Source organism: Rhamphochromis longiceps, linkage group LG11, assembly GCF_057381845.1.
Source record: "Rhamphochromis longiceps isolate RC_006_pf linkage group LG11, R_longiceps_female_GT1.1, whole genome shotgun sequence".
Classification (NCBI taxonomy): domain Eukaryota; kingdom Metazoa; phylum Chordata; class Actinopteri; order Cichliformes; family Cichlidae; genus Rhamphochromis; species Rhamphochromis longiceps.
The window spans coordinates 17,403,678-17,416,109 of NC_140567.1; the positions used below are offsets into that span (position 1 = coordinate 17,403,678).

Consider the following 12,432-nt stretch of genomic DNA (forward strand, 5'->3'; position numbering starts at 1 on the left):
AGCAGCTGGCAGCAGCTGAGAGAAACTAACACCATCTTACTGACTCATCGACTCCTATCACTAACATGGCAGCTAACAGCAGCTAACAGTGGCTAACAGCAGTGTTCACCAACAGAAAAGTTCAAGATATCCTCAACAACTCACCCCAGTATTGCTGCCATCAGTCAGAATTGAGCTTCTCTGTCTCATCGACTCACATCAGACCCCTTTCACAAAGTTTTATGGCTTCCTCCAGAGCAAATAAATGTAGAGACGTAGACGCATTTTGCCAGCTGAGGTAAACAGCCGAGTGACAGCATACACTTGCTACAGATGATTGACGGCTAGAGTTGTTTTACCTATAGCGGCCACAGTAGGAAGTTTTAGGAACTTAAATTGGGAGGGGTAAGAAAACAGAATTCAGTTGACTGCAATCTGCAATCTACTGGCCTCTAGTGGTAAATTTTACACAATAACTTATGAAGGAAGTTTGGGAAGCATATAAACATGGCGTTCTAGCAACATCTGGCCCCAACATGGCATGCTGATGTTCTGCTTATAGAGAAATTCTTTATTCTTTGCTTCCTTTGGGTTGGATTTCTTGACTTTTCTGACAATGCCATTCAGATGGTGGCCATATTGTAATATGAGGAAAATTTGATACAGAGTTAAGAGTCCAGACACTGACTGTTTATGACTGTTTCTGAGCAGGAGAAAAGAAAACTAAACAAATCTCTTTCTGTTATTTTGATAAAACAAGCTATAAATATTAAATGGTACTAGATCAGCTATCCAAACTGCCACAGTTTCCTTTACCAGCCACTGTTAAAAGCTATCAGCAATAAATTGTCATAACAGCATCACTGATCATTACAGACTAACCTACAGACAGTAAATTCTCTCAGAATATTGTGATAAAATGCAGTTGATGAGTGCAGGAGAAAAAACTATCAGTCTTACAGAGCCTTGAAACCTTTATTTCAGTATCTAATACAGATTTCTATTCTCATCCCTTCTAGGAGGATTTACATCAGCACAAACAAGACAGAATAATTTTAGCATTGACTAACTTGCTGTGTTGTTATGTCATCACTCATGCACACTTTGTGTTGTTTTGTTGTTGTTGTTTTTGTTAGAGCAACAAGTAGATGTAGAAATTATCCTTCCAGTGATGGCAGTGTCAGCCATACGTTCATACGTTATCCTGGAAGCTTTTTGCTATCACAGAGATTTGGGTCAGAAGCTTTTCGTATTGGCTTCCTAAAACGAGAGCCATTATTGCATTTGTCTAAGCTTTGCAATAATGGAGTTAAACAGTTAAAACGTCCTCTGCACAGAGAACAGTTTTTACTGAGTAGTGAGGACAGACACTTTAAAGTCCCAGGGTGATAATGATCTATCTATTCCTCTCAGTGTCAAGACAAAATTATCTGCCTTGTAAGTCTTCAGTTTTAAAAGGGAGCTATAAATAAACAGACCCAGAAAACTGTGCAGAGAATTAAATAAAGTGTTATAGGAAGAACAAAAACCTTTTCTGAGATTCTTAAGAATTTTTCTAAATATCATACTATCCTTTTTACTGCACATCATTAGGTGATCATGTTGAGTTTAGCTTGATTGAGCATGCAGCTCCGCATCGTGGCTGTTATTAGCATGAAGATGCTTCTGTATCTGCTCTATTCTGAATGTGGTGTCCCGGTGCTTGTGTAACAGTTATTGTTTATTGTCCATTTTAGTATGTATAATGCTATGAAAGCCTCCCCTTATTTCTTTATCATTTACTTCCAAGAACCCAGTGATTTTTCTTTAGACATTGGCTGCTTTTTTTACTCATTTTCAGTTCAGTCTTTGTACAGGATTTTTTTTTTGTTTTAGTTATGTTTTGTTTTTTGTTTAGGCACTTAATACTGCTCCTTGAATCATTCAAGTATATAAAAAAAACCAACTTAAGGCATTGAATAGTGATGTGTCCTCAGAAAGAAACAGTTTTCCATGATATATTTAGGCATTTTGTTACTAGCAGCTTTTACTAAAACAAAGTTTGTTCTTTAGTTGTATGAAAGCAACATAGTTTGACCAGCATAAGCATTCCTATTTTTACACCAACAAGCTGATTCCCAAAGAGCTATTAGCCAAGAACTTTATATATTATGATATTTTGATACCCTCAGACTTTAATTCACTATGTAATAGCAATGGGAAAGCATCTGATTGTCAACAGCTTCACTTTTCAGTGTGACAGTGATCCCAAACCCACACTGCCAATGCAGTAAAACCATACCTGAAAAACAAATAATAAAACACTATCAATCATGGATTGGTCTCCTCAGATTTAGGACCTCAGCATTACTGAAGCAGCGTCAGATCATCTTGAAAGAGAACAGAACAATGAATGAGTGCTTAGATTCCATTAAAGTTGAGAACTTCCTCCAACTCCCAGCTCCCCATTGAATTCAGAGTCCACTTCAAGATTCTGGTACTGACTTATAGAGCTCCTCATGGACAAGCTCCTGCCTACATCATTGAACTTCTACAGCCCTATGTCCCTAGCAGGTCTCGTAGGTCAAGTAATCAGGGTCTACTTGTCATTCATCATACAAGCCTGAGAACTAAGGGAGACAGAGCTTTTGCCACTTTTGCTCCCAGACTGTGGAACTCTCTCCCACTGAGCTTAAGATCTCTGGACCCAACTAAAACACATTGTTTTAAAATTGCATTTTGTTAACTGTTGTCTGTTTTGTTTTATACTTTGTTATTCTTGTGTGAAGCACTTTGTGATCTTTTATCTAGAAAGGTGCTATATAAATGAAGTTTTAATAAAGTTTACTTACTTACAAAAGGCAGCCAACATCCAAAGAACAGCTTTGAATACGCTTCAAGAAACCTGGAGAACGATTGTGGAAGAAGGCATGCCTAAATCTGTGTCCACTGTGTGACAGAAGGTCAATTAAAATACTGTATATCAAAAACCAAAGATCAATTTACAATATTGTGAGGGTTAAAAAAGAAAAGAAAATGGATGTAAAGACCCAACAGACAACCAGCACAGAGCAGAGCTGTCTATTTGTGCCTGAATATATTTTATACATTATAAAAAATATATTTTGGATAGCAGCAGTTTCACATTTGTTATTTTTCCTGGTTTGCATGTTTTTATCGTAAGAAATTTCCATTTCTAAAAAAGCAAACAAAAGACAAAACAAAAAGGAGAAGAAGCTAGCACTCCAAAAGAGCATGTTTCTTTTATGGATTTAATTAAGTGCTGGACGAAGGAGCCAGTCAGGATATTTTGCAGCCCTAATGTGTTAAAACTCAAGTCACAGTTAAGGCAATGTGCCAGCCTAAGGTTCACTTTGGAGCGGTGCATTCAGAGATGTAGTAAAATGAAAATAGAGTGAGGTGTTCCAAGAGTCAGTGCTGCTGAGTCAATGTTGATTAGATTAGACAGAGAAAATAAAACTGAGCAGGGAGGACAATTATCAGAGCATCATGCAGGAATACGAGAAGGCAGAACAGCCATCAGGATATTAGCCAGTCTGCAGCCTATCAGCGTATTAGAAAAAAGGCACTTCTATTTCATAGCCACCACGAAGAAGCCCTTGTTAAAGAGGCATTCGCACAATCCAAATGTGATCTATAAATTACCCTGTGCACCCTGGTCTGCTCTTATGCCTTTCTGTCTAACTGTACTCAACATGCTGTCTGTGTTTGAGTAATTAGCAGCCCCTCTCTGTGTATTTGTCTGCAGGCCCCCGAAAGCCTTCTGGCGTCTCTGGAGACCCACCTCAACACTTTGGAGGGGAAGAAACCGTAAGTAGATCGAACAAAACACCAATTTAGTGGGTTTTTTAACGCTTAACATCAACGTTTTTGCAGGGGTTTTGCTCATCTGTAGTAAAACTCACTAATACTTCTCCAACTTGTCATTTCTTCTTATCTTTACACAATTCAGAGAGGATAAGTAAGTAATCTCTGTCCATAAGAGTAGGACTTGTAAATGTTATTTCACCACCACCATTGTTTCCCCTTATTCATCAGTGTTTTGGCTTATTCAGGTTATACATTATTTTTATATTATTACTCAGTGATTGAATAGACACAGCGTCTGAATATCCTGCATCTTTCAGAATCATCATTTCATCATCAAATCATTTGGAGTGATGACAGGCCTTGCCTTTTCGCACATGTCATCACTAACCTAACACCTTTGTATCATCCTACTGTAGAGTCAGCCCCAACTTTTACAAAGCTTCAGTCACATGTCAGTCATTACTTTCTATGTGTAATGTCAAAATAAAAAAGCTTTGTTCAAGTGGCGCTGGGGCCAAGAAGTTGTAACTCATCAATGCAGCATATATCCATTAATTGAAGATGCTTGCTTAATGGATTTGCTTTGAAATGCTTCCTGCCTGAAAACGACAAAGGGATATTTAAGCCGTCACTTTGCCTCCTGTCTCAGTAGCAGCCATTAGCTTCCATTGTGTACAGCGTTAAACTCGTTAACTCATGTGCTGTTGTTGTTCTTGCAGGTCGCCCACAAAGGTAAGCTATGCTTCATGATAATCACAATGTAGCTATGATAACAGGACTCTGTATTTATGTGTGACAACTTTCAGAGTCAAAATACAGTTGAGAACTTGAATCAAGGGCTTCACCCTTACTAGTTTTTACTTTAGATGGGTAGTGATTTATTGTTATTCATCTGTTTAGAAAGCTCGTGAATCACATTAGCTTACATGAATATATTGGTCATCATCTAACGGGGGTTGTCCTCTGCGGCAGGATGCTACCGCTAACAATAGCATGCCGGCAGCAGCAGCACCTGCTGCGCCAGCCAAGCCCGCGCCTCCCGCTGCTCCCGGTGGGCCTCCAGCCCGCCCCGTGCCGCCTGCCAAGCCCCCTCCACCCTCTGTCACTCCCACTGCACCAGTCCCCACCACTGCCAGCAAGTAAGAATTACTCATCAATATAACAGATTGTTGTAACTTATCTGCATCGATACCACATTTTAAATGGATTCCTCTGTCAACACACCCTTACTGTCTTTTTTCCCCTGTGTTCAGTGCACTTGATGATGGGTTCCTCTTGGATCTAGATCCCATGTCCTCCTCATCAGCAGGGGGCACTGCAGCGGCTTCCTCCACAACTGGATGGGGAGGTAAGGTCATTTTGATATACCAAATGAAATGTTTGAAACTCCCGTCATTTTCTGATTTGAGTACAAGCTGATATTCCCACATTTTTAGGCACTAATTGTTTATTTAGCAGCTTTGATTGACTAACATTAGCTAAAATGTTAAAAAAAGGGGCTTTATAAATGAATGCCTACAAAGATATCATGCTAAATGCTGTTAGAGACAGGTCTGACCCCAGAGTAGTCCCACAACCCATTCAATCATGCTGCATTTCATTTACCTCGGAAGTTGGATGTCAGAGCCGGGACTGATGTCACTCCCAAGTTGGGTTCATTCAAGTAATAAAAGCAAAGAAAAGTAGGATTTGTTTTGCTTCTTCGGAGGTGGAGGCAGCCATACATAATTAGAAAGCAGCACAATAATAGTTTTTTTCTTGCACTTTAAATTAACGGTGCATCAAGTTCATAGATAGAGCTGGGTCAGTGCACTGTATATGGCTTATTTAACCAGTCACAAAGACACAGCAGTGGCGGCACAGATTAGAAGTTTTATTATCGTTTACATGCACTGGGACCATTTTGGATTATGAAGTCGGGGTTGGCGGGGCTGCCCTAACTCTCTGAGTTGTAAGTAAGGGGATGTTTCAGTTAAAAATGACTGACTGGGAATTTTGGAACTTCTGACTTCTGATTTTAAATGTAATACAACATTAGTCCCAAAGATCAAGTGTTTTAGGGAAATTATGTTCGTCATATCAGATTGCTTGTCCAATACAGAACAATACAGACTCACATGACACTGTTTCAAGGCTGTATTTTGAATTCTTAGAATAGTCAGTGTAGCTCCTGATACAATGTTCAAATCAACTGGATTCATAATTTTCAGGCAAAAAGTCAGCATCCCTATAAGCTAATGATCCATGTAGGTAAACAATCAGATCCCTGGTATTATAGAGTGTTATGAATTAAACTGTGAGATCAGCTTTTTGTTTCTAACACACTCAGCTTATTTGCTTATATATCAGACAGATCAACATCAATCTTTTTCAATGTGAGAAAAACACAGAGGAAAGAAAATTTAGATCAGATCTTCTAGTTATGAATATAGATTTTTTTTTTATAGAATTTTGGAAAGCTAACAAGATAATATATATTAATTAGTATTTTACTCTTTTAAAGACAAAGATAGAATTTATTAAAAATATGAAATGGACAGAAGGGAAGATTCAATTAAACTGGAATCTAAACATTACAAAATAAGGAGATCAGAGACATTAACGAAACATAAAAAGCAGTAAATTTATTTTAGCATCAAACACAATTAGTTAGGAAAATCAAGTTTATTGGGTGTTATTGTCATGGAAACGGTTGTAACCGCCACTTTGCCCAGCACGTCTTGGCTTCAGATATAACCCTTTGCTACTGCTGTGAGAAGTTTCTGCTAAAAGTTGTAGCTTATGTTAAACCAGACCTCCTGAAGTGTAAAGTACTGTGTATCTCTTGTCCTACAGCCTTATGCCCAGCTCTTTAACATGCTGTTATGTTTAGTTTAACAGACTCACACTGTCACATTATGGTCGCTCAGCTGTGACAGGGGAGAGTTTTAGTGATATTTAATGACCTTAACTTAATGTACTTCAGTGAAAGAGCACATTTTACACACTTACATCAACTTCTTCAATAAATCTGTTGTTTTTTAATGATTCAGTTACTAAACTACTCGCCGCCAGCTTTACTTTAAATTATTTGCAACCTTTTTTCAAAGCACACAGTGTGGTGAGGTGACTGCTGAGTGATTTTTCTTGCCAAAATAGAATGAATGAAAACCAAGAAGGAGAAAGAAGAAACTAAACGGAAAAACCTGCCTGTATGCTGCGGCTGGCAGCAGCATCAGTTATTTATAGTTTGTAATAAATGTGCAGAAACAAACAAACTCTTTTATTCTTCTTAAACTTTTACTGAAAATCATCGGCTTTAACAGAAAGAGAAATGGGACTCTCCTCTTTAACATTGTGAAACTTCTTGTGGTTTTAATCGCAATTTTAACGATTTTTTTCCTACATGTCCTCTGATACCTTAACCATGGCTGTGGTCCAGCCTTAGCCTTTTTAAAGCCTCAGTTATATTAATGACCCTTTCACTCAATTGGATTTGCTTTTGTCCCATCTCTGCTTTTCTGGCTTTTCCTGTAAAAGGTTGGAAGCTCTCAAATTAACCAAAAAAAATCATTACTTGGAGCATCTGCATAATTTCAAAGTATATCTCTTTCTTAACTCAGTCATTCACTGTCTCTGACCTCTCTCTCTCTCTCTCTCTTTGTTTTGGTTTGTGCTGTCTTGAAGATCTCTTGGGTAAGTATTCTGTTGACAGCGTCGCCTGCAGTCGCCTGTTCAACTTGTCTCTCAACCTGCAGTTCTGAATTTTCTTTTTTCTTTTTGAACTTTTCACTCACTTTGACGTCTTTGACTCTGCCGTCTTGCTCTTTCTTCCCTATTTTCTCTCCTGCTGTTTCTTCCTCTCTTTTGGGGGTTGTGACTGGGTCGTGGCGTTTGGATTGCGGGGTTTATCTGCGTAGCGACTCCGGCCGCTACCGACGGAGCCTCTGAATCTCTCCTGGCAAAGAAAGAGTCTGCTGATGCCAATGCTGCGGCTGCTTCTGCCCCCGTGGCTGCCCCGCCCATAGCCCCTGCTCGTTCCACCACTGCTGCAGCTGCGCAGGCGCCCACCTCGCTGCCCATCTCTGCTCCTGCCTCCACCACCTCAGCCACAGACATCGACCTTTTCGGAGGTCAGTGTAGGTGGAGGGTAGGATGCAGACACGGCCTGCCTGCTTTTCTGCAACAAGCCCATTCATTGTTTAGTTACATAATGATAGATTTCCTTTGTTATGAAGCTTGGATTTACTTTTGGAAACACAGGAGTGCAATATCATAACCTGACAAAAAGCATACAGGCTTTTGTCTCATCAGGTTAACCACTGAGCTTAAATGTTCTACATACTCTTTTTGATGCGAAAAACAACATCAAATGCATATTCTAACAGTAGGCAGATGAGAAATGCATTACCAAAGCTTTTCGAGGATAGAAATGTTGTTTAGCAGCACTCACAGCTCTTTTTGAAGAATGTTTCCTTAATCTGAATTAAGAATCTTTTTAACATATTTTTTTGATCTTTTCTCAAGTTGCAGCTTTATTTCCAAGCCTTATTTTATCTAATATAAAATACCAAAATTAAACGGATATTTCTTCATTCTATAGCTAGAAATGTTTGAGAGTTTTTGGGGGGGGGGGGGGGGGGCTGTTGATGTACAGATGTACTTCATTTTTGGAAAAAAAATAATGCTTAGTGATGTGACTAAACATGTTTTTACGTCCTGCTTTGTGACTGCCATGCACGTACTGTTGTGCTGGCTTTGTGTCCAGCTATCACGCATCATGTTTTTCACTCGGCAGGGGAAAAACCTTTACCATTTCAAATCCGCCCCCCAAAAATTAACCAGTACCGTACAGCATTATTTCATTCCCCTGCAATGTGCAAAATCATGATGCATATATTTGAGATTTGTCAATTTGTGCTTTTTGTTATCGCCCTGAATTATTTTCTTCCTATGAGTTACTAACAGTTTCTTAAATATGCCAAGACGAAAACTGGCTGAGTGCTATTTAATGATAATTTGGCATATTAGTTAATACTAACAAACATTCAGAGTACTACTAAAACACCAAAGAGAAACGACCTTTGTCCATCCCTGACCTTGACATTTCCCCTCTTGTCACAGAGTGCAAGTAACTTGTGACAACATGCCTCATTTCACGAGCCTGCACTGGTGGTGCACTCACTGAATGCAGCATTATGCAGCCCCATCAAAACAAAACTCATCATGTGACTGATGATACAATGAGATCAATCATTGCAGTTACTGGGCTGCATATTTCTTGTATTCTCTGCTTTTTCCTGATGCTGACCTCTCATTTTTCTTCCCTGTCCATTTCATCTGTTTATTCATCTTCTGTTCTATACATCCATGTGTGTGTTGGTGTGTTGGTCCGGGTGTTACGTTTTGTGTTCGCGTTCCGGCTGTTTTTCGTCTGCAATACCCTAGATGCGTTTGCACCTTCCCCAGGAGATGGTCCTGCTGCCGTGGCCGCGGGCCCTGCTGCTGATGCATTTGGTGGATCTGGTGGGTGACAAAACAGCTTTCTGTGCAAACGTGTGTGCATGGAGGTACGAGTGCGTGTGCAAATGTGAAGGCTGTTGCTTTAATTATATTAATAAAGCTGCTTCTGCTTTCATAGAAGACAGTAGAACAAACCTGCCCTCAGGTCCCACTGTCTCACCCCAAATCCTACTCCAATGCCCAAGTCATGGACCCTCTCCTCCTAATATTCATCCAGTGAATACTGCAGTAAAAAGCACAGCACAGCTATTATCTTCTCAGTATTCCAGAAATAAATGTCTTTTTTAACACCACTAACCATGACACAACTGGATTATGATGGTTATACTAATCATATTTTATTTTGGTTTTTAATAACTTGCATTCAGCTGTTCTCTTTGGCCTGCAGCAGCTTACATAGCAGAGAAACTGAAGCAACCTACATAATGTCCATTCAATAAGCAAAAATGTTACTTTACATTATAATTACCCCTACTGTAATCACAGAGTATTTAATATTTATGTGTGATTAACCTTAAAAATAACTTTATCCTGCATCCACACTTTATCTTCTGTGTAAAAGGGAAGCACCAGCTTTTGACAACTTTGTGCATTGGTTAGCTTAGTTTTTCAACAATGAGAAGACTGGAGTGATTCCATGACTTTTTTCCAATTTTGCCACAACGTACCCCAGTACTGCTCAAAATACATTAATCGCCAAGCTTAGGTTCTAATAACTTTGTAAAATACTTAAATAAAACAAATAATTTTGTTCCTTACTTTGTCAATTGTGTTATGAACCTTGATGTTCACTATAACACCATTGCTAGGCCAAAATACATCTGTGCTTTGTTAGCTTTTCTAAGCTTCAGTTGTTGTTTTAAGTTCATGATTAGCATGTTGCCTTGCTAACTTTAAATCATTACTTGCCAAACATTAGCAAGTCACTAGTGTCAGTGTGAGCATGTTAGCATTTAGCTTATTTACCAGTGCACTGCCAAAGTTATTTACTTCAAGAATGAAGATCAAGGCCATTTACGTAGATTGATTAAGAAGTACTATATATAGTTAACTATTTTGATAAAGAAGAAGAAAACTTAATACTTAATACTTTTACTAACTTGTATACTTGACTAGACCCAGAATTACTTAATGCTAACTAGGAACCCACCCGACGGATTAATAAAGTTTTATCTTATCTTATCTCTAATTTTCTAGGTTCTTTGCTCCATGTATTGATAGGTGTCCTGCTCTTATTGATAAACCAGAAAAAAACAAAAACAACCAACAAACAAAAACTAATGCTAACTAGCAAATGGTTGACTGTGTAGTAGTTCTTTTGTAATAAGTAATATTTAATCCCCCCCCCCCCCCCTTTTTTTTTTGTCAACCCAAGTTAGAAAGACTTGTCACTCTAGGACAGAAAAAACAGTTTAAATTGATTTTTAATAGATACAAGGTATTTATAGCATGTCCTTTCATTCTTATATACTGCTAGCAGTGTTCACAGAGCCGGCTGTTTCCTGGACACATGGATGGTTTGGATTAGGCTTGCATGTTTGAGACAAATTGGGCATCATGGAATTATTCCACTACTAACTATAGTCCATAATTACTGTTTTTTCTTTCTATTGTATTTTCTGCTGAAGTTTGTGGATGGAGCACTGAAGTTAAAGAGTTACCATGTATTGTTTTACTTTCTTTGACCCTAACTTGACACTTCTGAGGTATTTAGCCTCACAAAAATGCTTTTTGCAGTTTTTGTCACTTTAACAAATCCTTAATCCCTCCCTTCCTCATCCCCTCTCCACTGACCCATTCCCTTCTTTTCTAATCATTACCCCCTCCCTAACTCCTGAACGCCACCAACCTGCTGCTCTTTGCGAAGACCCCTTCGCTACGACGGAGGGCAGTGCGGACATTGCTCCAGAACTGGACCTGTTTGCTATGAAGCCCACCGACACGGGGGCGGATGCTGTTGCCATTACTCCTCCCACCTCTAGTGATGCGCCGACTATCATCGCTCCCATTGCTGCCCCCACCCCTTCTTCCACCAATACCACCACCACAACTACTACTGCCACAACCTCCACCGACACCACCACAGAGTCTGCAGCTGCCCCGACTCTAGATCTCTTTGGTGGTAAAGTCTTCTCGCTCTCATTATGCCTCTCACTGCATTGCCCTGCATTATGACAATGGTGATGATGATGGTATTAATAATTATGATGATTGTGTTGCTCTTGGTATTGATGATGATGATGGTGAAAATTACAATAACTTGCCCAGTCCCTACATTCTGATTTGTTTTTATATTTTTCCATGATACCTTTCCTTTAGATTGTTTATAATCAATCAAGCATTTTGACCTCTTCTGTTAAAAAAACCCCAAAAAACATGAATATAGCGAATTAGAAAAAATCTCCAAAGCCAGTTTTAAAATTGAATATTATTTACCGACCGGGGACCAAAACTTGTACTTATTTGATCTCTGTGGATAAAAGAAAATTTTGTTTTGTGTTTATTAACAGAGGTGGCTCAAATTGTGTTGATTTTTTAATATTACTAACAGTCTCCCAAACTTGGAGGGAAGAAAAGTGTTTTCTTCTCCTGCTTGTGGCCAGAGTTTTTAGATACTGGTGGATGGGAATGCTGTATTATAGCTTATGCATCTGAGTTAAAAGGGAATATCGCTAAATGTCAGAATTAAAGAACAGAATTTGTCTATGTTTGTTTTTCAGTGTGTGGAAAGGTCTAATAACCCAAAGGCCTTAAGAAGCCCAAATAAGAATTGTTTTTGCTGTATATCTTTGCCAAGCTAGCGATAGTACACTGATTCTGATATTCATGATAAGTATACTTTGGTCATCTGCTGAGCTTTCTCAAACTCAGCAGAGCTGAGCCATTGATTTCTAAGTTTTGTTGAACCTTTAGGTTTTTTAAAATTACCAGTGGATTGCTTGTTATGAATTTTAGTGCACTCATTTTTAAATTAATTATAATAACTCATCTAGTCTCAGCATGAAGGTTAAGTAATTTTAGTTAATCTATGACAACTTAGACCTGCCAGGGCACAAGGGACATGGGCCCACCCTCCTGTCAGCCCGCCACCTGCAGGAGATGCCGTAGGGGTCGGGTGCAGTGTGCACTGAGTGGCGACCC

At 39.0% G+C, this 12,432-nt stretch overlaps 1 protein-coding gene across 1 annotated transcript in view; it reads left to right on the forward strand.

Moving 5' to 3' along the window:
• The window catches only part of snap91a (synaptosome associated protein 91a), a 63,148-nt gene that overhangs the window by 38,311 nt on the left and 12,405 nt on the right, over positions 1-12,432 (forward strand). The window contains exons 9-16 of the mRNA XM_085422541.1: positions 3,728-3,789; positions 4,509-4,521; positions 4,762-4,928; positions 5,043-5,137; positions 7,456-7,464; positions 7,689-7,901; positions 9,217-9,294; positions 11,159-11,413. Of these exons, the coding sequence (XP_085278667.1) occupies positions 3,728-3,789; positions 4,509-4,521; positions 4,762-4,928; positions 5,043-5,137; positions 7,456-7,464; positions 7,689-7,901; positions 9,217-9,294; positions 11,159-11,413 (892 nt within the window). The remainder of the gene's footprint in view (positions 1-3,727; positions 3,790-4,508; positions 4,522-4,761; positions 4,929-5,042; positions 5,138-7,455; positions 7,465-7,688; positions 7,902-9,216; positions 9,295-11,158; positions 11,414-12,432) is intronic.